The 25,250-nt window shown below is 33.0% G+C and overlaps 2 protein-coding genes across 5 annotated transcripts; both read left to right on the forward strand.

Moving 5' to 3' along the window:
* The first annotated feature begins 1,914 nt into the window (after window positions 1–1,914).
* LOC106113536 (proton-coupled amino acid transporter 4) lies at window positions 1,915–19,247 on the forward strand. 4 transcript variants are annotated; one of them, XM_013306362.1, is made up of 10 exons: window positions 1,915–2,153; window positions 8,092–8,238; window positions 11,368–11,451; window positions 15,359–15,509; window positions 16,340–16,461; window positions 16,640–16,724; window positions 16,796–17,037; window positions 17,363–17,575; window positions 17,745–17,914; window positions 18,100–19,247. In XM_013306362.1, the coding sequence occupies exons 2-10, from the start codon at window positions 8,180–8,182 to the stop codon at window positions 18,336–18,338; spliced, it is 1,365 nt and encodes a 454-aa protein (XP_013161816.1). In that variant the 5' UTR covers window positions 1,915–2,153; window positions 8,092–8,179; the 3' UTR covers window positions 18,339–19,247. The 4 variants fall into 4 exon arrangements, with proteins under 4 accessions (XP_013161816.1, XP_013161818.1, XP_013161815.1 ...); XM_013306364.1 differs by lacking the exon at window positions 1,915–2,153 and adding an exon at window positions 6,071–6,095; XM_013306361.1 differs by lacking the exon at window positions 1,915–2,153 and adding an exon at window positions 7,131–7,239.
* A 3,841-nt stretch (window positions 19,248–23,088) lies between these two features.
* LOC106113355 (trypsin 3A1-like) lies at window positions 23,089–25,045 on the forward strand. The gene is made up of 5 exons (XM_013306080.1): window positions 23,089–23,174; window positions 23,427–23,640; window positions 23,961–24,210; window positions 24,461–24,613; window positions 24,893–25,045. The coding sequence occupies exons 1-5, from the start codon at window positions 23,108–23,110 to the stop codon at window positions 25,043–25,045; spliced, it is 837 nt and encodes a 278-aa protein (XP_013161534.1). The 5' UTR covers window positions 23,089–23,107.
* Window positions 25,046–25,250: the final 205 nt, after the last annotated feature.

A 25,250-nucleotide genomic window follows, 5' to 3' on the forward strand; every position in this document is an offset into this window, starting at 1 on the left:
ACCTTCAAACAAAGATCCATCCATGCATCCATCCATCCAAATTATTATGCATTTATAATATTAGTAAGATAAATAAGATTTAAATATTTTCGTTTTTAGCTCCATATTTTTTATGTTGGAAAGAAGAGGCTTTTGAGCAAAAATATTTTCGATCCATATACTCGTTTTTTATTTACTGTTACAATCTTCGCCCTCTCTCCAAGAGGTTTAGCCTTGTGGAAATGTCATAAAAATCGTTAAATGTATTAGTAAGATGCCACACGTGCGGTGCCGCGCCGCTGCTCTGCATCTCACTTTGTGTCGACATTGTCATAATAATCAGTCGAGCTTGACATTGAGTCTCTTCGATCGTGTAATGGTTCTACCCAGCATTGTATGGAACAAACGAACAACTAGGAGAGGGGTAAAATTACGAAAAATAAAGTTGTCGGTTCACGAGTAAAATAAATATGTGTTTACTTAATTAATAAAAAAAAAAACTTTGTGTATCTGTGGTTTCCCAAACTTATACTATCTAATCTGATTTATTTTGCCTATCAAATTATTATTGTGCATTATCTTGGTACAGGTATTTCATAGTCTTGTCAGCTAAGATCAGATCATTAACACACTTAGTTCGAAAGAAAACCTCAATACATGCGATAAACTCGTTACCAATTGAGTGAATTGAGCCAATTAACGAACTAGCAGGATGTTTTAACCTTGCTATCACGCAGGTGTGACATGTTTACTTTATATCAAGATAAAAAAAATAGAATGTTTATTTTCACGTACAAGTTTTCCCATATAAATATGTAAATTTTAAACATACGTATTTTTAATTTAATCTCACAGCCAAAGTCACGTGTTACATGTGTTTAACATAATAGTATTTCTGTATAATTATTTTCCTGTATAATTTAGTTTTCTTTTTTTTTAATAAAAATTTAGCATTAAAAAAAGAAAGGTTTTCAGGTTCAAGGTCAAAGTTTAAAGGCTTCGTCGTGAATTGCCACGAAGATCGGTCCGCGACTTTTAATACTATCGCCAATAATGAACTGGTGATAGAATTTCATTTTCAAACTTAACCCTTTGTTTTTAAGAGCTATAATTGAAAACATTCAATATCGTATTTGTACAATATTTTACGAGTAATGTTCTTGAATATCGGAATACTACAACGATCGTGAAATACGAATATTTAGAGAGAACGGTTTAAATTTAAAATTTATTGCAAATGTGCAAATTGTACCGCTGCGAGAGTAACGATCTAGCTTTCATAAATATCATTGAATAATTTCCTATCTATATCACAACATTTATTGACCTTGAAATATAAATAGAACAATACCACAAAGTGTATTTTACAGCGAAGTAATATTATAAAAAAACTTTTTTTTTTTAATATTAGCAGATTTTTTGTAAATTTACTTATATTTCTTTTACCATTCCAACTAAGCTGTATGCTTGTGCTAGGATATTTACGACAATAGTCGAATGGCGGGATTCGAACCCCCGACCTCGTGATCGAAAATCCGTATCCTTAACCTTTAGGCTATTGACGCTTAACTGTGAGAAATGATTTTCCTTTTTTTAATTTTAATAATAATTTCTTAGAGCATCGAGTTTCGCAGAAATAATTGATTATATATTCTCGAATCGAACTCACGTCATGATAATCCCCAGTTCTTATTATAAAAGATGTACGCAAAATGTTTAGTGACGTAGTTATATGTATATCAATTAACTTCTGCAGTTTTGCTGGATACTAAACATGCGAGATATTGATATTAAATCGATGTAAATTAATCGAAGTATTATCGAACGACCGACCCACGTTGCAATTGTGCCTTAATCCAATGATCACTCATTATTAAATCGATTACTGACTCACGACTGCAGATCTGCAGTGGATTATCGATTCGAATGGTAACTACCGATTGCATCTTGCTGATCCGAGGCCGGATGGAACTGGCCGACTCCAACTCAATTTGGTGATTGTCTCTAAACAATATTGTTTGTTGTGTTTCGCAGTTCAACGTTCGGCGCAAGATAGAGCGGTGCGCGTTCGAGAAATAAAATTCGCACCAATTTCGAAAAATAAAATATATATATATTAGTGGACAGTGATATTTAAAGTGAATGTTTTGACTAAAAGACAGTGTAATTATCGTGTGAGTATTAATTTAAAACATCATATTAATGACCTTAAAATAATTAATTTTAATTTTTATAATAAACGGAGATATATTTTTGAAATGTTCCCTAGTTTACAATGTATTTTAATTTTTTGTTTTAATTCTTACCTTGTTCTTATTAAAATTTTAAGTCTAAGTAACCTTATACATGAGATATACCGATTTAGTTTTTATTACGTTTTTATTAACATTTAAAACTGGATTGTATTCGTTCCATTCACTTTCATTGTTTTATTCGGTACCTCGCTAAGCCTGTAGTAGCCAATAGATATTTCTAAGTATTCATCAAACTACCAAGAAAACCATTCGTCTGAAACTCTTAAAAGTTTTTCAATTTTGTCGCAACTTCAGCTTAAACTATATTCTAAATGCTATTATTTTTTATATTTCTAGCCTTATCAGGAATTAATTACTGTTACATTTTACATATGTACCTAAAGTAAACGTATCACAACTATTCAATCAAAGTTGAATAAAAATATTTTTTTATTTCTGCTTAGAGGGTTTTTTTAATCGTGTAATGTATAAAAATAATTAACCTCAGATAGGAATCAAAGCCAGAGTCGGAGAGAGGTACAAATTCCACTAAAGTTCAATTACTTTATTCTTTAAATGTACATTCGTTGCAATCGAAACCGGATACAACGAGGGAGATATCATGGAAAATTTTATACGCTTACTTAAGCCCTTAGTAAAAAACTGGGTTAAGTTTCAGCAAGTTACATTATGTTGTAACACTGTATATTAAGCATGTGTAAGCTTTATAAATAGTTTTTTGAAAATCATAAAAGTTTTTACATTTTAACGTAAGAAACCTCCGTAGGAACAAGGGTAAGTTGGTGATTATAATTACGACGGCGATGATATTGATGATGATGATCACGATGTGACATTTTTATATCCATAACCGTTCTAAAGTAAAACTTAACATATCCGTACATGATTTAAAAATGCTATCATAAAATATTAGCGTTGTAAATTTGATGGTCAACTACTAATTATTTGCCATTTCTATAAATGAGTATAAAATATTCGTCATGTTATCACAACAATGCATGGCCAACCTGATTGTCAATTGTCACGGTCAATTGCAGTAACCAACCTTGATGAGGGGAAAATGTACAACCTTTCCTCGTGTCCGTGTTACACTACTTGCTTGTTAATACTCTTACGTATATTTAAATCATACTTATATTACTATAATTTACTGCTTTGTCATCGTTTTATCATTTCGTTAAAGTATGTGATTCTACTGATACGTCCGCGCGGAACTAACAACCTACGTGTTCTTCCAGTCTATATTCTACACCATGAAAAATTTAATTGAAATCTATTGAGTCGTTACGGCGATACCTTCAAACAAACATCTATCTATCCATCTACACATTCAAATTTATAATATTAGTAACATACAACAATGAAAGTATCTCGATGCAAAATAACATAAATTCATATAAAATATTGCTTCGGAAATAGCATAGTAATATTTTAGGTCTGACAACAGCACGCAACAAAGTTTCCTAAATATCCAGGAAATACCCATCTTGTTAGACCCCTTTTCTATTAAGCAATTATCCGTACATGACCAGTCGTTGTTAAAGAGTATTGAAAATAGAGCAAACGACACATTTGTTATCTTTCTTTCCGTCTAACCTTCTAAATAAACGGAATAAATTTCTTCAAGATCAAGTCGTTATCCTCGAGACTTGGTAGTAGTGACCGGTTTGCTTTAAAGTCAATGATCGTTTTGCTTCTTAAAAGTATTTAATTATCTTTTGACATTTAAACAGTAAATGTACCTAACCTAAACGTACTTCCGGGCTTGTATAAAATTAAAACAAAGCGCCAAGTACATACTTATTCAATATTGTTTTTCAGTTTTTAATAAATTTATGTGAGAACGGCATTTAATCTTTATTTTGTTAAAACAGATTTTACGTAATTGGCAATTATAAGCCATTGTTTTCAAGAGGTATGAAAAAATAAAAAAACATCATCAAAAAGGTTATGACCTAGTAGTTGGAGTACTTAACACTTATAATACTACTTTTTACTAAACACTTATTATTATTATTTAACCCTTATTAACGATTACGCCGCTGTTACATCGTTCGATTCTACGGGAGGAATTATTAAGACAAAAAAAATTCAATATATAAATCTACCATTGTATATATCTTTTAAAAATATAGCGACTCTTATTTCTTAACAACTTTAAAACCTTAAAAACCTATCTTTCTCAGTATTTCCTTATATGAAAAAAGGTCAAAACGGGAATTTGGCCTCCAACATACACACGCATCAGACGAAACGCAGCAATACTTTGAATTCACACTGTTATTCTGTGTCGTGTTATTAAAGGGCGAGCGAACTCATTTATGCAGCAACTAATTCTGCTGCAGACTCTACCACTGTGAAGTATATAAAACTACTTAAACGTTCAACAAGCACGGCTGTTACAATTGGCACACAGCACGGTCTGAGTTAGCATACGACCTCGACAAAGTGGTACAAGGTTTGAAGCCAAGCGCGACAAATTGCAGAGAAAATTAAATGCAAAAGCAATCAAGAAAATCATTTAAATTATTTAATAGTAACATTGACATTTAGTAACATCTTGTTTCTCCATACATGGTTTATACTTAACATTAGTTTAAGGTCTTCCATGCAAATTATCTAACATCTTGTCAAGTTCAAGTTAAAAAGCGTGTGATTCGACAAATACTATATTATATTGTAGTTATGTTGCTTCCTATGACCTCTGTCTTTTATTAATTTTCATGAAAAAATAACTAATTACTTCCTAACAAAAATAAAATGTAAATTATATTGTATCCATTATGAAACCTTCCCGAGAGTTCTCAGAATACCGTAACAAAATTTCATTATAATCTGTTCAACAGTGTAGTAACTCGTAAAACACAAATAAACAATGAATTTTATTTAAACAGATCAGTAGACAACTATAAAAATATTGATATGTTTATCCTAGTTGAAGCTTGTAAACATTAACAGTAATTATGTCATCCATTGAAGTGATTAATTAAAAAAAAACAATGAGCACATTCAATGCACAATGAAATAATGTCATAAATCGATATCTAAGAACATAGCTAAGGTATCGTCATTTATTTTATCTCAACTTCAAGCTGTTTCTTTAGTAAAAGGCTTATAAAATGCATTAGTTAATAATTAGTGCGTGAAAAATTAGACAAAAACCATGAAATTTACATTAGAAACAGTTGTCTTTAGTAATAAGTTTATTTTTTTTAAGAATACGACAATCTCTCCGGTCTTTGATGTCCGAGAGAAAACATCAACAAAACACAGTTACATGACAACATCTTAAAGTAAAGTTTCTCGTTAACCATCCAATTAGTTAACCTAAACGATACTTACCCTAAGCGAAGACCCTCAAATGGCTTCCGGACTTCGGCAAACTTCGGTGTTCTTCGAATTATCGATTTTACAGAAAAGGGCTATTAATTTGTATATCTTTGTTGTTCTGATATAATAAATACCTGGACACGGGCAAAATCTTAAAAAAAACTATTTCCTAACCACTTGAATGATATTTAACGTTCACAATTCCATGACGTTGAAAACTTATTATAGCATATGGAAAATTATAGCTCTTGGAAAGTGGAAAGTGAATTAAATTCTTTAATTGTATAAGTAACCTTCAATACTGTATCGATTAAAAACAATACAACTAAAAGTGAAGTGCTAATATCTATGCAATGCGAACACGAGTACTGTCGGCTAACATTGTCTTTGTGATTTTAAAAACATGTTGTCATCCCTATCATTATCGTTGAATAAATAGAGATAACAATATTTTAATGTAACACTGAATGCCTGACATATTACAAATATTAGAAGCATTTGTAAATCCTTCGAGCACTTGTATCATATCATGTAAGTAATATATATCTGAAGTTGAATATTTGCTGTTATAAAACATGTGTCTTGAAATAAATAATTTTATTAAAAACAAATTTGTCTTATATATAAAATTCTCGTGTCACAATTTTCGTTCTTATACTCCTCCGAAACGGCTTGACCGATTCTCATGAAATTTTGTGAGCATATTGAGTAGGTCTGAGAATCGGCCAACATCCATTTTTATTACCGCGCGGACGGAGTCGCGGGCGACAGCTAGGTATTACATAAAAATATAATAAAGGTACGCGTCCTATTAGCCTGTACCGGACGCAAAGCATGCTTACAACGGATTTTAGTTTGCTTTGTATGATTTAATAGCGCTACGTCCATCATCTGCGCCGCACCGCTCGAAAAACAAAGAAAATCCTTTGCAGTGCGTCCGGAGGCGGTCAATGGACGCGTACCTTAATAAAACATTTTTGACTGACAGACGTTGCGTAGTCCTTAGCGTCTTGACAATTTTTTTAGAGTGAGGACTCATTTGTTTATTCCCCAAATTTCCCAAGAGTAAAAAGACTAAAAGTCATTACGGTATTAGTTTTTTTTATAAGATTGCTTCTTTAGAAATCATCTTATTTTATCTCATCTATTTGAACATTGTTCTTGTTTTTTTATATATTTGAGTACAGTTCGCTTATCATAGCGCAAATCCCACGTAATTCAGAAACGATCTATGTTAATTTCATTTTCATTTGTAAACTTATTTTATGTCGCGATTTAATTAACATTAATTCCTTAATACAAGCTATATTGGCACTCTCATAATCCATTTGAGGCGTTATATATATTTCTGTATACAAATTATAATGAATCGTGAATAGTTACCGCTACTGAAAAGTTACAGCATGTTCTTCATTGTAATTAAATATTAAGAAACTATTGCGATGTGCAACAATCTTAACACTGTTAGAACAAAGTACTGTAAGAATTGGTACACAGTAATAGGTAAATTTTGCAACATCCTGTATACACTTGTCATGTCTTGATGATTGTTAGTCGGTGGTTACTCGTGGCGCGACAGCAGCGCAGAGAGCACGGCAAAGCCGCACGGCTGATAACAGATGCTTTCCAATGATAACACGTAGAGAAACGCACTCACAATTAATTACATCATTAGGTGAGTGACTGTGGTCTGGCAAGTTATAATTTATTTTTAATCCCATGATAAATGATTGTCTATGGTCGCAACTCACACGGAACATTTTTAGAGGCGTCAAGAAGTCTCAAAGAATTTTGTTGTTGAAATAACTGGACTATGTCGAGTTGTAATCCTCTGCCCAGGTGGTAAGGGTGTAGCAAAATATCCATCCATCCTTTGGGGCTCCTGTGGCAGTTAATGGTTTAGCAAAATACAAACAACTATTTATGCGTCTGTATAGTTTAATATTTGTAGTGTTTTATATCTGTAACGGCTTCTATTTTCACTTATTTCTTAAGCTATGGTTCCTTGTCTTTTCCAAGCTGAAACCTGTCAAACTTTGTTCAGACTTTCCCTAAGAATCGCTACATAGCTGCTTTTGTTCTCTTTTTCTATCCGTTAAGAAAGTTAAACATAGCATATGGTACTTTTATTTGTGTTAGATTATCTAGGAATTTTTTTTTAATATCCATTACTTAAAACATTTACATCTTGATAACCCTTAAAATGATAATTGAAACATTATGTGACTAGCAGCTTATTTTTGTTTTATAAAAAAAAACTAAACTGTTTAAAAGTTATGTGTAAACTCGTCCAGTACAACTACAATTTATGTCTTAATTTTAAATTGCTGTTCCAAATTCGAATCATTTCATGTAAGGCGTTTTTACTTCAATCTACTCTCTGGCTTGTGGTATTCACGACAATTTGCTTGATTTGAGGGTTTCGAAACCACGATCACGTGATCGAATGTCTGTAATGTTAGAGGTATTGTGGGTTGCCAATTACAATTTTTTCTCGATTTTTTTTTATTTCGTACCTTTGTTACAGGTAACAAAGGTGGCAATGCTGGCAAGGCAAAGCGGTGAAGTACTCAGTTAGTATACGTTAAAGACTGAGCTAAATAAAAGAAAACAACATGAAGAAAGAACCGGAGATCCCACCGATACGAACTGTGCAGGATGCATACAGCTCAAAGTAAGTTGCTTTATCTTTGAGAAGGGAATTTCGAAATATTTTTTATATATTTTCCAAATTAGTTTAACTGGCAAAAATGTGTACAAACACAAATTAAATGGCTCAGTTAACATCAAATAATTCATTACAAACTGTTACTATAAATGTAATATGCATTGCGATTATCAAACATTTGTACGTTGTGGGTTGGAAATTAATTTCCTCTAGCAAACGTCCCCAAGTGTTTTTAAATCTGAAAAATTTATTTTTGGAAATTTTAAAGTATTTATATTAAAATTATTTCGTTAAGTTTCACTATCTTGGACTAGATTAGACTTAGATATTTAGTATTGTTTTCATAAAATAACTAGATTTTATGTCTTGCTTGTCACACTACATTCGTGTCTTTGCATTGATTGCAACATATAATACAAAACATAATTCCTTTTATATATGATTGTGTTGAATAATATATCAATACCTGAACGTATTGTCAAGGATAACACGATTTACTTCCAGCATGACAAACATTGAAATATGAAACATTTTATTAAAACAGCGATAAAAAATCGCGTGCAGAATTAGCTTATCTTAAAAAGACAATTGTTTGGAATTCATACGTGTAAATATTGAAATAAAGTCAAATAATTGTCCAAAAATGCTAACACTTTTATGTGGAATAAGTCAGCGCTTAGCCACGAACCAACCTGATATTAAGAATGCCTTATATTTCAACGTTTGACTTTCAAAACATATCAAAGATTGTCTTAATGGTTATATATGGTAAATTCTGAAACTTGAAATGAATCCCTCATTATCATTTCCAAATTGTTGAATTACATTTGCCTTAACTTGAATATTCCGTTTTCTTGTCGAAATGTAGTACGTAATATATTTAACAATAAATATTAGAGGTTACAAATAGATTTCTTTCGCATACTATTTATAACAAGAACTGTCTATTGTGGGAAACTATACGATGGACTAGTGCTGACTGAAACAGTGTAACGCCTGAATCTGACAATGCATCAGCCAACTGAATGGTTCTCCATTCACTCGCGTTTTCAACAATATGCTTTGGAATGTTGCATAACCAGACCGATATCAAATATGCAACAATTATACGTATTGATTCTTATCAATACAAGCCCGATTACTTGCCTTAACATAGGGTGGGCTTCGACAACTTCGGTGGAGACGAACAATCAACTAATGATGATGATTTCTTGCCCTCTGTCTTTCAAAAGCTAAAAACACATCAAAGGTTGAATTAATGTATATATTAACTGTTATATAATAGTAATTTTATTCACTAATTTAATATTGCATTAGTTACAAAGGAAATAGAATGTAAAATACCAAAGACTGATTGTTTTAACCTGGTTAAAGATAATTATTGTTCAATTTATAGACCAACAGCCACATAACCATTTGAAAGGTTATTTAAGCAATCCTATAGTTAAAGCTAGACTTACAAATTCATGCCAAACATTTACTTTAATAACTATCAAACGTTGCCGCATAGCATTACCTCATACAACTTCCGAATCTTGATATAGAGAGATTCTTTGTAAATTTGAAAAACTAGCGCAAATGTAAGCAATTTTATCACAAAGCGATACAAATCTCTGGCTGTTAATACCTCAAGGCGTCAACAGATTACATTCTGAATGTTTATTGCAGTCGTAAACATTATATTGTTTGTTCGGTACAATTTAAACAAAGACAATATCACCAAGCAATCATGGACGTATTTTTTTTACGTAACTAAAAAACACGTCATGAAGTTTTCTTTTACTAAACGTTATTCTATATACTGTCATATCTTTTGTATCTACTGTGCATAATATATATGCTTATGTATTATAATACATATAAGGATATACTTTTAGTATGTCGTTATATCTTCATTCTCTTGTATATTATTTTTTCTCTGTTCAAGGGAAATTTTACTTCCTTACATTAAAAATGGCTTTCTTTCATTTATACTTATAATATGCCCATAATACAAAGAATATAATACCTTCATAATTATTTATTATATAATATATTAAATTAAACTTATTCAATTATATTTCTACTAGTACTTAGTAGTACTTCTAGTAAACATATAACTTTCAGTGAATCAAATCAAATATGATCTTCTCTTCTTCGTCGCTACAGTCTCGTCAGACTGGTCGTGGTCATCAAGTATCAGTGACCCACTTTACCAGGCGCCGCCACTCCTCCCTAGTCGCTGCCTTTTTTGTGCATTGGTGCAGGGGGATTGGTCAAATATAATAGTCTTTTACAAATAAAAAGTAATAAAAATACAAGTCTACTTTGTTACAAGCAGTTCATAGTATTGATTGGCAATCAATAATAAGGAGCAATTCATTGCGATGGTGTCAAGTTAACCCCAATCTCTGAGCTCGCTTCATTATCTGACGAAAGAGATATTTTTCATTGCATCACCCGCAATGGGCCACGTGTAATTAAATATTCAATCATTTCCGATCCTGGAACAACATTGATTTATTACGCATTCACAAAGAGAGGTTGTGTTTGTAGGACTTCGAAATGTCGGATACACAAAAGAGGTATCATTTATATAAATACCTATCTTGCTATACTTTTCCATGACTTTCGATGTATAGTAGTGTTCATATATCTGAGCGGCTTTTAACTTCGTGCGAGTCCATATGCAGAACATAATTTTAGGTATAACGGGGCGTAGCGTAATGCGGGTCGAGAGCATTGCTCACCGTGTCGATGAGTGTTGGATGTTTATACATTTGAAAACAACTATACAAGAATAAATTTAAAGTTAGTCTAAATAAGGCATCAGTTAGTATAATACGAGCAATTACTGAAGCACAGTACTCTCTTCTAAGTATAAAGGGACTGAGTGATGCTATACTAAATGGTATAATTTATCATAAGATCAATTTCAATCTAGTTTTCTCGTTAATTAAAACAGATATTAATGAACGAATCTCCTACAATTTCTAATTAATATTATATTATAATCTACTAATGACAATCTGTAACAGCTTGCGCGTTTTTATTAGTGAATCGTGCCAATATAGAAAAACTTTTTCCTCATTAGTCTTTAGAAATAGCGCTTTCTCATACTAAACATTATAATGCTATAATAACTATATTTTTCAGGATCGAATTGGCTTACAATGGATCGCGAGAAGACTTGGACCCATATGTACCAGCGGAGCACAGACCTTCGGAATCTAATACATCGTAAGTTGTCTTCTTAATGTCCCACTAAACTTAATTAAAGAAGGTTAATTACACAATAAATTAATTAAATTCTTGATAATGTGTGTTAAAATACTAGTTATGTTTATTATCGGCTCGATACATATCCCCACTGAAGGACTCGGAGCTGAGTTAGGGGAGACTAGACCATAGTCAACCACACTGGCCCAGTGCTGGTTCGTTGACTTCACATATATCTTTTTCGCAGATATATGCATGGTGTATCACGATGTTTTCCTTCACCGTAAGAAAGTCGGATAAATGTACATATGAAGAATGATTTTTTGCTTAAACAAAAATGGTACATACTAACATTTGTGCCTGGACTTCCATTTAAGCATCGTGATTTTTTAATCACAAGCCCGTTATGGATGACACATAAAAATCGGATATCGAATAACATAGTGGTACATGGCGGGATTAGAACCTAAGGCCTATAGATTACAAGTCTAATGCTTAACCCCTGAGACACCAACGCTGGCTTACGTTTTTATGTATGTTTAATTATTTTAAAGTTACATAATCGTGATGTTTTCTGTCTATGCACAGAGTTACACTTAATCTGCTACAATAATAAGAGATACTAGATCGTGTTATATAAATTAACATTATGTAAATAACTTTTTTTACATAGATATATACCTACCTCTTGACTAGATGGAGTGTTCGGAGCGTAAAATTTGGAGGCCTTTTTGTATACTTTTATTAGTGTTGTCATTTAAATTTCGATATTTAAAAAATAAATCAGATACAACCTTTTATATGTATTACGAATATATTTGTGACATTTTTAAAACGCTGATTATTATTTATCGTATAACAACGATAAAATCGTTTTTTTATTTGTATTATATATAATATTTTCAAACAGAAAAATACTAAAAAAATATAGTTTATTTTAATTTAATTTTTACATTATAAATTACATTCACGCGAATTCGGAAAAAATTACATTACACGGACATTTGCGTCACGCACTAAAGACATTTCGAAAACCGTCTTACTATTATACATCAAACTTATATTAAAATAGTCCATCTAGAGTTATATATCTATGGTTATATAACATAAGGCATCTTGTGAAAGACAATAGAGTCATTACAGTTGCACGAACACAACTCTCTTACGTAAAACCAGCTCATGGCTCATTAGTATGTAATTTAGGTCGAAATATTTGGGCTTATATCTTGCTTTCTGAAATCAATTTTACTACATAGTTATGTGAATATATAAAAATTATGCGTAATTATCAAAGTAAATTTTACTTTTTATTAATATTATAAATGCAAATTTAGATGGATCGATGGACGGATGTATGTTTGTTAGAAGGTATCTACAGAACAGCTGCATGGATTTTGCTGAAATTTGGCGTAATTGTAGAACATAGTATGAAAGGACACGTATACAAAGTCTCCTTTCTACTGTAAGTGTACTATTAACTAGGTTTTAGTACTGTTAGCTAGTGTTTTATATATTTCATTCGACTAATGCTAATATTGAATACATTTTGTAAAAGAATATTGTTTAATCTCATAATTATACATCGAACAATCAATTCTGTGGAATTATTTTACGAAAAATGTATGCCACATTTTGATAACGAAACATTTTACTTAATATTTAAATCGCATGTATTTTCATTTAATTTTAATTTCAAAAATGGAATACACAATGTTTGCATACTTTGCTTGCCTTTCACAATGTATTTCTCAATAAAATTTTAGAAAAAGATGAAAAAGTTAATCTGTAAAGAATCTTATTGTAAGTTATTTTCATAAAATTGTTGCCTGTGCAAGTATCTAGTTTGCATAAAAACACCCTATTTAAAACGCTTTAATTTCTTACTCTTTTTTACTAAGTTTTTCGAAATTTGCAAAACAAAATCTACATATTTTTATCACCCCAAGGCTATTTTACTTAATAAATTACCATAAAAATCTGTGCAAACAGAGAGTGACATTAACTTATGTTAATGCCTTTCTTGCGAAGATAACGTCGCGTTTCTAATCCGAGTTAAAGCTTGTCTGATAAGATTTAATGTACACGATACTTATATACTCTACTAAATCTAGATGCAAAAATTGGTTACAGACCGAAAAGGACATCTAACCCAGTTTGCATAAATCAAACTAGTCTAGTTTAGTCTAATGACTACCGGATTCGATATCTTCCTTGTCGGTCTTAAAACTGTTAGGAAGAAAATCCGACACTGTGCAACACTAGCCTAATCAAAATGTCGACGTTTATGTCCCCTCACTATTCATTCTGACACGTGACTTTGTAATGAAAGCGCGCCATTCACACCAAAGGATTCTAACTAATAAACCCTAAAAATACTGACTGGGGTTTTATTCGGTACGAGTCCTATAAAGATAGGTATAAAGATAGGCATAAGGCATTTCCCTGCATTAATAAAGGTGTCTTGACGAGGTTAACTGTGATTAAATAAAACTTTTATTAGTACAAATCATCACAAAAGCAATAAATTACGCTATTTTTTTTTATTACATTACAATGCGTATAAATTCAATAAGGTACCGATCGCAAAATAATCGTCAATCATTTATCTTATATTAATAACTTCCCGCTATAATGTAAGCTTTGAAAAGGCTTTGATGGCACGTCGCCGCTTAGAATACCCTTTACTTAATGCTCACTCACATTTAATATTACCCCAGGTTTCTACTGGAACAATACAAGTATAAAAACATATAGTCATCCCTTTCATTCGCTTTGTAAAGACAGAGATAACGATGTATTTCCGTACAGGGAAACGTAACGGGTAAAGCTCAAAGATGATTTGGAAAATATTATTCAAGCCTTATCTTGAAAGTATATATTTTTATCTTTAATATTACCTTATGAGGGCTCCAAAGATAATGCAATATATTCGGTATAATTTGATTACAGTATATGGAAAGATAACATAGAAATGTTTTAAATAAAATGGATATAATCAAACTCAGTCTATCGCCAAGTTAAATGGTGTTAATGCGTGCTCTTAATTCAAGTTACTTTGCTTTAAATATCGTATCATAATTACTTCAATGATTATTGACACTTATATTATAAATCGACAACGTTTAAAATTGTATATTTGTAATTATTATCGGAAATTAACTAACAAACTATTGAAACGATTTAAAAATTTATTTCATATCTATTAGTATTGAGTAAAATTTCTCAGTAACGGAACGCTTTGAATACATTTCTATCTACAAAGTGATCTACAGTACAACACTATTCCGCAAACAAACGTAATACTCCTATTCCACGTAATACAATGAGTGAATTGTCACATCGAATATTGTCAACAAACTCATCGAGACGCACTTGATTTCAGCTTTGCTCTCGACACAAAAACAACTGTGTAATTTCAGATCTAGTAGCGTTAGTTTCAAACAAGGGCAGAACAGACCATTCAAAACTGCTTTTGTATGAACGCTCTGGTCACACAATAGCAATACTGTTCTGTCCGACACTACTACCCTCGTGTGAAACTAGCGTAGTTAAAATGATTTTTTCATATGGATGTCTGTTTATGCCGTAAATGTTACTTGATGTTTTAATAAAGATAAATTTATCGTTGATTTATTATCGGGGTAAATAATAAAAAAATTTACATTTATCTTCTCATATTCATATTAAACTTTCCGAATACTTCTTAGCTTACAGGAAGGTAATGTTTTATGTCTTACCATTTTTATTAGTCGCCTAAATATCAGTCAGACGTTTTAATTTTTAGTGCCTATTACTTTGTACATGAGTCACCGCGCCAGTGACTTCTGTACAAAGAAATAGGCAATCCATACAAAAGCGGCCAAAGTCGCACTAGCTATTAAGTGGGAATTAGATTTTAAATTAATTTGAAGTCAACACTTAATTCCAGGAGCTTCGGTGCCCTGGCTCATCTGTTGAAGGCGTCCCTGGGGTCTGGTGTGCTGGCTATGCCGCTTGCCTTTAAGAACGCGGGCCTCCTCGTCGGACTCATTGGCACACTTATCATTGGCTTCATCTGCGGACATGTCATACACGTGCTTGTAAGTTATTATATGACTTAGTACCATATACTTACACTGTTTCTGCAGTAGATTGTTTACATGTAACATGTTACAGTAGTGTGTTACGTGTAATATGTTACAGTTACTGCTATAATACGTATCAATACACTGTAAAGTAGTTACTGTAACATACTACTGTGTAACACTGCCCTGCATAGTATATGTTTGTTACATTCTCTTTTTCCTACCGATAGTTTGTGTTTGTTTTTATTCGTATTTTTTTTTTATTTAATGAAAGTTATAAAGTATTTACCATTATATTTAGTACCTTTTCAAAAGTGTCATTGCGTAAGAATGTTCACAATTTAACTTTCTATTCGTTGGCTTATGAAAAACAAACCAGTACGCCACAACTCATTACCCTAATGTTGCCCATTGTGGACTGTCTCTTGGTATTTGTTATTCTTAGCTAAATAGAAATGTATAATTACTTGGAAAGCCACAGACGCTAAACGATAAACTTCGTACTTACCTACCATTCAACTGCCTTGGTTATTCCATATGTTTTTTCTTACTTTAAATATTTACAAAAGTGGACCGAAGTATGCATTTTGTGAAAGAGGATAAGCGTCAAGAGTATGAAATGTAATGTTTTTGTTTACAAAGTTTAGATCTTAAGTTGGATAAAATTTTATGCTACGGTTATGCTTCTTTTCGTAGTCCACGTATTATTATATGGCTTCTTCTTCATGTTTGTATTTACATCTAAATTGAATTAAATTGTACAAACCGATTTTGATTGAGTAAACAATATTTGTGTAATGAGTAAGTTAAAATTACTGAGACAATTTCAATGTTTATTGTTAAAGGTAAAAACCTCGCAACAGCTGTGCGTTGAAGTAAAGAAACCGTCTCTGGGATATGCTGACACTTGTGACCTGGTGTTCCAGAATGGACCTAAACCTGTCAGAAAGTTTGCACCTTTCGCGAGGTTAGTTACGATTTGAATTGTCTTAATTTGTTTATAATCAAGACGAGTAACTAAACAAAAGTAATAAACCTAAGAAATATTTTTTTTTGTCACACTTAGCTTACAATTTCAGGACTGAGACTTAATTTAATATTAGTAATTGTCTTATCGATTGAAATAATAAAGTTTTCCATCGTAGGGAGCTTGCGGATTGGGCGTTGGCAGTCACACATCTAGGGGCGTGCTGTGTTTACACTGTAGTCGTTGCTGAATCCTTTAAGCAGGTTTGTATTGCTACAAATATGATATTCATTTATTTTAAGGTAATTTCAAATTTTGTGTATCATGTTCCCAGGTGTCAGACGTGTACGGAGGCCCTAACTGGTCGGTGACCGTCTACTGCGGCTTGACTCTAGTTGTTCTTATACCTTTAACACAAATAAGTACGCTAAAGTACTTAGTGCCTTTCTCCGCTTTGGCGAATTTCGTTTGGTTGGGCTCTATTTGCATATCAATTTATTACTGCCTGAGGGACCCTCCGAAGATCAGTGAGAGAAATTTAGCCACCTCGATTACCGGAATACCGAACTTTATTAGGTGAGTTTCGTTAATTATCAGTACTTTATAACATAATAATGTTATTTTAGCTTTTTTACCCCAAATTTATAAATTATAAAATAGAAGTGACGGAATTAGGCCGGTACAGGCTTATTTGTATTTAACAAATACTGTTATTTAAAAATAGCAAAATCTTAATGTGACAAACTTGCTATTTCAAAACAATAGGAGTTTAAATTTACAAAACCTTTACAGGAAACATCTATTGTATATCTTACAGATTAAAAATGTATCGTATAGCAATATATTTATTCCCTTTATTATTGTCGCAGTAGTAACAGTCGCTCCATTATTATTTTCTCAGTACGAGTCTGTTCGCAATGGAGGGTATTGGTGTGGTAATGCCGGTGGAGAACGAGATGTCGAAGCCACAGCACTTCCTCGGCTGTCCGGGCGTACTGAATATCGCCATGTCGGCGGTGGCCGTGCTATACGGCTTCGTCGGATTTGCCGGGTACCTCAACTTCGGCGAGGAAGTACGAGGCAGTCTCACATTAAATTTGCCTCAAGATGAGATGTAAGCGTTTTTTTTTATTACAAGTAGAGGCGGAGAAATACAAATAATAAAAGTAATAATCTATTGTCATATCAAAAATGAGAATTCAATGTTCACTATTTCCTCTGACAACTTATAAGTAAGACGAAATATTAAGATACGAGTCTATATTATATTCTTTAATTTCCAGATTGGCTCAAACTGCTAAAATTTTAGTGGCGTGCGTAATGTTGTTATCGTTCGCGTTGGTCTACTACGTACCAGTGGACGTAGTGTGGCGAAGAGTACAGGATAGAATACCAGCTCGAGGACATAGATGGGGTATGGCTGCTCTCAGGTTTATTGGGACTGTACTTATTGGTGAGTTGATACGTTATTATAACTAGATAAATAATACCATAGAGACAAATCTACAGACGTTAAAACTAAATGAAAGAAAATCTATTTTCTTGCCTCCTTTCTCAATCATGCCCCTGCCAATATTCCTTTGTGCTATGTCGATCAGCGCACTAGGTTTTTCATAACAATTGTTTCTTCTTTCTCAGTTGGGGTTGCCAGTGCGATCCCCAAATTAGAACTCTTTATGGAGTTAGTGGGTGCAGTCTGCTTGTCAGTGATGGGTCTGCTCCTGCCCGCCATCGTGGAGACCGTGTGGCTGTGGGGCCGGGACCTGGGACCTTGCAACTGGATTCTTTGGAAGAACTGCCTCATAGGAATCTTCTCGATTATCGCCATGGTATCTGGCGTCGCCTACTCCATTATATCCCTGTTGGAACATCTGTGATATTTTTATTTATTTAAGTTAATTTTATTTTGAGATTGATAAATATTAAGCAAGGATATTAATAATTAAAATAGCATTATATTTTTACGCGGAATTAAAATAAATCTAGCCCATCTAATAAAACTATATATGTAATAGTCGGAAATATTATAGCTTCCCAACCCTGATTTTTTCAAATCCGTTCAATATTTTCGTCGCCTATTCAATGCAAACAAACGAACAGACAAACAAACGATCAAATTTCTTTTATGTTATTAGTAACGATATAGACGCAGGACGTCGTTATTAAAGTCATGAATCGTTACTTTCCTAATACTAAGGCGCCTGTTGCTTTTTAACTGCAAATTTTTAAATTGACAAATCATTTTAATTTCATCGATCAATAACCGAATATTCATTATACAATTAAGTACTTTATACAGATTAGATATCAGTTCTAATCCTTTACCACATCACTAACCTTCTGCTTACATGATTAAGCCAATCCCCATTCTCTAAGAATTGAGATACCGTGTGGCTGTGGGGCCGGGACCTGGGACCTTGCAACTGGATTCAATAATACAAAGCATAAGCATACAAAGCTTTTAATCTGTCATTGTAGGATTTATTTACCTTTGCACTTACTGTCTTAAAGCATAAAAATTGTGATTATAAAATATGCATAATAATTAATAAGTTGTATACAGTGATAGAATTATAATAAATAATATAACATTGTAAATAAATGATTAATTTTAAATTTGTTATATATACTTACATTTTATGAAACTTAAAATATACGAAGTAAGTTTTGTCACCAACATACAATTTAGACGGGTGCTAACTTGATCGTAAAGTTGTACTTAAGCCAGACACGAAATAAACAGTGTGTAACAGAAATAAAGGTCTTTTATTGCGCATTTATTTGAATTTTATGGTTATCTGTTGACCCTTATGTAATGGCAGACTCGTGAAGCGATCTGGTAGACACATTAATAAAAAAAAGCTTTTTATTAAAACCGAGAAAAATGAGAAAACATTCGCACAGATTACATGTACAGCACGAATCGGCCGACCACACAAAAAAAGGCGTTAAGTTGAATTAATTCTGCCTTTCGTCTGATCAATGTATCTTTGAACACTTTCGATCCCCACCATTTACTTATAAGTAAACAATGGAAGAGGGAAGTGGATTTAAAGGAAGAGGGGATGTATAGGAAGGGGGAAATATTCTGCTTCTATGCGTAACCTCTTCTGCCCATTAAAGGTAAACCACACATCGTAATTGCAGATGTCTATGTGCAGCGGTCGCTTCGCCATTTCTATGAATTCAGTTGGCCGCATGCACGTTCGCCACCTTATAATATAAAAAATATGCCAATTCATGAATGAAATAAAAAAAATGAAATAAAATAGGTCAATGCATGAAAAAGTCAGCCTATTGCAGTGACCTTCAACAACAGAAAACTTTCTTCCATCGCTCTCTTTCACACACTCGATGGGATATATCTTCTTTCCCTTTCTTGTAACGAAATGATACATCGTAATGCATATTCAATATAAATCGCTGTCAAATGGAATCACCTTGATAATTACACAATATTCAATAGCGTGATTGGATCGTTGCTTCAATGTCGTTGGCAATTCACGTTATTATCGAACAATATGACTTTTATAATCACATATGCAATGATAATGATATAATCGTGTCTTAATAATTATTGTTGTCGCCACACGCGATGGTCAGTACATCCCGTGGTAATTGTCTATTATTTACAATAATTTGAAGCATATAAGAATGTTTGCTGTGAATACAATGTTTTTACAATTATAAAATGAATATATACCAAACGAAAATAATAAACTTGTAAATAAAAGAAACAACTTTAATCCTTAATTGCCTGACTGTGCGAAATCTAAAATTTTATCTGACTTTTTCAAACAAAGTTATTCTAGGGATAATTTTAGAATTATATGTATGTTTTGATTAACATTATAACGCTGCTTTTTGCAGAATAAGCAGTGCCTACACTAAGGCTACATGTACTTTAATCTACACTAAGGGACTGCCTCAGTAATCATAGTATGAACTTTTTGAAAATCTCCATTGATTATCATTTATTTGCATCAACAATTTAACAAAGTCCGTATACTAATGAAAGAGTTAATTTATGCTCTGGACGCAATTTTGCTGAAACGAGATTTTTAAATAGGATTTATACGTTTAACATTGTATTTACTAATGAGCAGTTATGTCATGATCTGTTCATGACGTAATATTAACCATAAATGTCATAACTATGAAATTGTACAAAACCTAATAAAGCAAAAGTAATATGACTAATTTTGAAACGGACTTTAGGAAAACAGACACTTCAATAAAAATAACGTTTATTTTAAAACTTTCACAAAGACAAATGACGATCAAACCACAATGTTGATTTTAGGCGAAAGATGGCGCTATTCAATTGGTAACAAGAATCAGTTTTATGAATTATTATAACGACAAACGTCTGCAAAACCATCGGTTACGTTTACGATATTTCAATTATTTTAGTCCAAAATAATAGAACAAAAGGGTGACTTTGGAATTATGTATTAATAACACAGAGTTTTTGCGCACAAAATTGAATAATAAACTATGGAATGGTAATATTTCGCATATTAACATTCGTTGTTTGAATGTTATTGGTTTTTTATTTGATTTACGACTTTTACCTTAAGTTAAGTACATTTTGTAAACATCGCACGATTTGGCATACATTTAGCTGCCTTATAAATAATGAATGTGTAGTGTAGAAAGTCTTGCGTCAATTTACTTTCTTCAATATTTACTTTTTGTTACTGCTTTCTTACTGTTTAAATTATATATTAATTTACAACTATGACGCATAATACGTGATATCTTATTAAGATTATAAATGCGAATGTTTAGACAGATGAATGGATGGATGTTTGTTTGAAGGTATCTCCAGAACGGCTGAACGGATCTCGATGGTTTTTTTTTATATCATAAGGTGGCAAACAAGCGAGCGGCCACCTGAAATCGCTGAAATAGAGAAGTGACTGTTGCCCATAGACGGAGGAGAGGATGCACATAAAGAAAATATTTTCCCTTTCCATGCATCCTCTCATCCGGAAAGTTCATTTCCACTTCCCATCCTTTACTTATTAGAAAAAGGATGGAAAGGGAAAGAGGACCGAATTAGGTCTCTTGGACGCACACTCATTAGACGAAACACAGAATTGCTTCCACTTCATGCCTGTCTATGTGGTCGTGGTATTTCACCGGGCGAGCCGGGTCAATTCGTCGCGAAGATGTTAAAGCGGGCTCTACCACCGTCAATTTGGCATACATATAAAACATAGTCTGGAAAAACACATACGCTACTAATTACATTGTTTTAATCCTTCGCAGACGTAGTCGCGGGTTACAACTAGTAGTCTCAAGTCCAAATTAATTAATTTTTGATATTTCCAAGTCAATTCTATTAATAGTAAAAGTATATGTGCACGAAAGAAAGTAATAAATCATAGTTGCGAAATTGCGAATTAATCAACTTAATGATGACGATTAGTAATCAAAATCAATCAAAAATAAAATATCACTTTCTCCTTAACAACATGTAATTTATATAGCAACTTTTTTAATTAAAAGACAAAGCACTTTTTTTAATTAAATTCCTATCACTTCGAGAATTTCTCATAAAGCCAATTACTAAAGGATTATAGAAAACGTTAATTGAAATCAAATTACAAAGTTATTTGATGACTTTAGATTATTTGAATCAATTTTTCCTTTGTTAATTTTATTGGTAACAATAATGCTTAATACTTAAGTATTCTATTAAATACATAAGTACAAAAAAGTTTATTAATAACTACGATTAACAACTGGTTTCTGACATCAAAATCTCTGTGTAAAACATATCGAAATCCTGACATAATCTTTGACAAAACAGAGAGAACAATATGTTTTAAACGGAGTTTTTGGTCTCAGAAACCCACGGTGAATCAAATATCGACAATCGTAGTCTTTAACACGTTAGCTGCCAGAATGATTTTTCAAAAAACGAAAAAAAAAACAATTTAATTTTTGTCCAAAATCATTTGAATGGGCCCTTGCGGGTCACGCTGTATACAACAATTCGATTAAGAGCCACAGCGAGGTGTTGAATGGAAGTATGGCTTGTCGGACATATAGTCCGACATGGCAGCTAACGTGTTACGGCTTTTTAAGGAAATATCAAAAAAGTTAATCGACATCACAGGAGACCGAAGAGCTGGCAGCTACCTCGGACAAAGAATTAGTATATTCTATTTTAATTTTCTTTGAATTAGCTATTCAAAGGGGGGGCAGTATCTTCGGAACCTTGCCTAAAGGGGCTCCTTTTAATACTATATTTTAGTTAATTATTCGTTTTTAATATTTTATTTAATATCATAGATTTAAGACTCCTTTGTCATAAAGAATACAGTCTGTTTAAAGAAATCGTAGTCTTATTTTAATATATCTTTATATTCGCATCCATTTAAGTGGATATTGCTTAAATGGATGTGCATTAGGTGGATCACAAAACAAGGTCAGTAGATATGCTACTAATGTAAACAAAACGGTTTGCTGGATATCAACACCCACGGCGAGTCTCCTGCAGAGAGAAAAGTAACACTTTCGTGACCGCCAAGCGCGACACAAACTTAATATTCAATAGTAAACGCGATATATAGCACCGCTTTGTTCAACCTTATCGCATTTCACCGACAATTTAGTTTAGGCAGTGTTATTTAATATGATGTGTCCAATGTTGCGTTTTATATTTATTTCTCTGGCTTGTTTAGGACTCAGTGTAGCGACAGGTAGGTGGTCAATACAAAAATTCACAATAAATGATTGTTGAAGTGATAAACATACCCGACGACCTTTTGAGCATGGAAATGGACTTTGTCAATGTGTTTATCTAAGAGCCATTATAGCTAAACATGAATGTCATGTATTTGTTTAAGCTACGTGTAAATCCATAGATGTAGAAGTTGCAAAGGATATTATAATCGTGCGAAATTAGTAAGTTACTGTTATATTTAACTATAGTATATAAAATTTAATTACAGATATAATATTATCAGAAAGAGTCCCGACGAATGGTAAATTCACAGAAGTAGCAAAGGAGAGTGATACGAATGAAGAACGTATTGTGGGAGGGAGGAACGCGACCTGCGAGGAGTTCCCGCATCAAGTTAGCTTTGTTGTCAATAACTCATATTTCTGCGGTGGATTTATCATAAGCGATCAGTACATCCTGACCGCGGCACATTGCGCACAAGAGTATGTTAACTAGTTCCATAAATTTCTAGAATATTTGAACAACAAATTCAAATCAACTGGGTTGCTAGACAAAGTGCAATCGCTACAAAGGGATTCCATAGCGAATTTCAAAAATGTATGGAATTGACACGCGACCATGACGTAACTTATCGAAAGTTGTTCTATACATTTTTGAAGTTCGTAATAGAATCACTTCAGAGCGAACGCACTTTGCCTAGCCGAGCTGTTTTATTTAAATTATAAATTGACATAAAGTATTTTGTTCAGTCTTAATGAAAAGAATCATAATCAATTTTTTTTTTCAAATTTCTCCTCAACAGGGTCGATCCTTCAACAGTTGTTATGAGAATCGGCAGCACATGGAGAAAAAATGGTACAAAAGTGACAGTCACAGAAGTAATTCCTTATCCGGAGTACAACAATCCACCTTACGACAAGGACATAGCGGTTATGAAGATAGCTGAGCCTTTACAGTTTGATGCCTGCACTCAACCCATAGCTTTACCTCCTAAGGGACTATCAGCTAGCTACGGAGAAGTTATAACAGTTAGTGGATGGGGACGTACTAAGGTATGCACCTACAATGTGTAGGTCTAGACATTCTACCAAGAAGTCGATTGTTTGTAGTGAGTAATAACAGCAATGTTGTTGTTCTCAAAGTCTAGTCAATTTGCGGGAAAAGTCAATAATATTAGGTTCAATAATTAACATATTAATGAGGATTCTAATTGCTGTCCTTTGTACTCAAATCTTGTTCGATTTAAATAAAACTTTAACAACTATTAGAGGACTCACTTATATTTTATTCTTACTATTTCAGCAAGGAGTCACGATGATACCTGATAGATTAATGGCAGTCAACCTGACTGTAGTGAACCACACGCTCTGCCGGGCGGCTTACCTGCCTCTCTCCATCACTGAGAACATGCTGTGCGCAGGAAACTTCTTTTTAGGAGGACAGAGCACTTGTCAGGTAAAACCCTAATAAAGGTGCGGTTGGGCGACCATCCAAGGCGCTGGACGGAAGTAGCGCAATATCTCTGCGAATTAAACCGTCTCACTTAACCGTTGAAAAGGCATAATAACAATGGGGGCGCCGTAGAAAGTCAGTTCGATTCTGGCAAGAACCTTTTTTGTTCAATATTCATAATATTGTGATACTGATATAAATGGCCTTAATTTAATCGAGCTTTAGTTTCGTCTTCTCTGTATAGATATAATTATGCTAACTGTGAAACATGTCTTATCTTAGGGCGATTCCGGTGGTATTGGTGCAATCAACAATGTAGCTCGCGGCATAGTGTCATTCGGCCGGGGCTGCGGTCAGCCACTGGCACCCAGCGTCTTCACCGATATCTCCGCGCCTGATATGAGGGACTTCATTACGAAGCACACGGGACTATAGACTGTACTGTTCTAGACTTAGGATCTAATTTATATTAAACGTTTATGGTAAAAAATACAGCTTTTTATTTTACATCTTATTATATAACTAATATTATACATGCGAACTTTTGGATGGATGGATAGATGGATGTTTGTTTGAAATTGTCATAGATATAGATGTAGAACTAGAAGAACACATAGGCTTCATAGTAAGTTTTTTTTTA

This window comes from Papilio xuthus, unplaced genomic scaffold, assembly GCF_000836235.2.
Source record: "Papilio xuthus unplaced genomic scaffold, Pxut_1.1 DF828258.1, whole genome shotgun sequence".
NCBI lineage: Eukaryota > Metazoa > Arthropoda > Insecta > Lepidoptera > Papilionidae > Papilio > Papilio xuthus.

Excerpts from the sequence above, each read along its gene's own strand:
- LOC106113536 (XM_013306362.1), top strand. The coding sequence starts at position 8,180 with ATGAAGAAAGAACCGGAGATCCCACCGATACGAACTGTGCAGGATGCA. Across the intron at positions 15,510-16,339 it reads GACATGTCATACACGTGCTT|GTAAAAACCTCGCAACAGCT; the intron begins GTAAGTTATTAT and ends TTATTGTTAAAG. Across the intron at positions 16,462-16,639 it reads AAGTTTGCACCTTTCGCGAG|GGAGCTTGCGGATTGGGCGT; the intron begins GTTAGTTACGAT and ends TTTCCATCGTAG.
- LOC106113355 (XM_013306080.1), top strand. The coding sequence starts at position 23,108 with ATGATGTGTCCAATGTTGCGTTTTATATTTATTTCTCTGGCTTGTTTA. Across the intron at positions 24,211-24,460 it reads GTGGATGGGGACGTACTAAG|CAAGGAGTCACGATGATACC; the intron begins GTATGCACCTAC and ends TTACTATTTCAG. Across the intron at positions 24,614-24,892 it reads GAGGACAGAGCACTTGTCAG|GGCGATTCCGGTGGTATTGG; the intron begins GTAAAACCCTAA and ends GTCTTATCTTAG.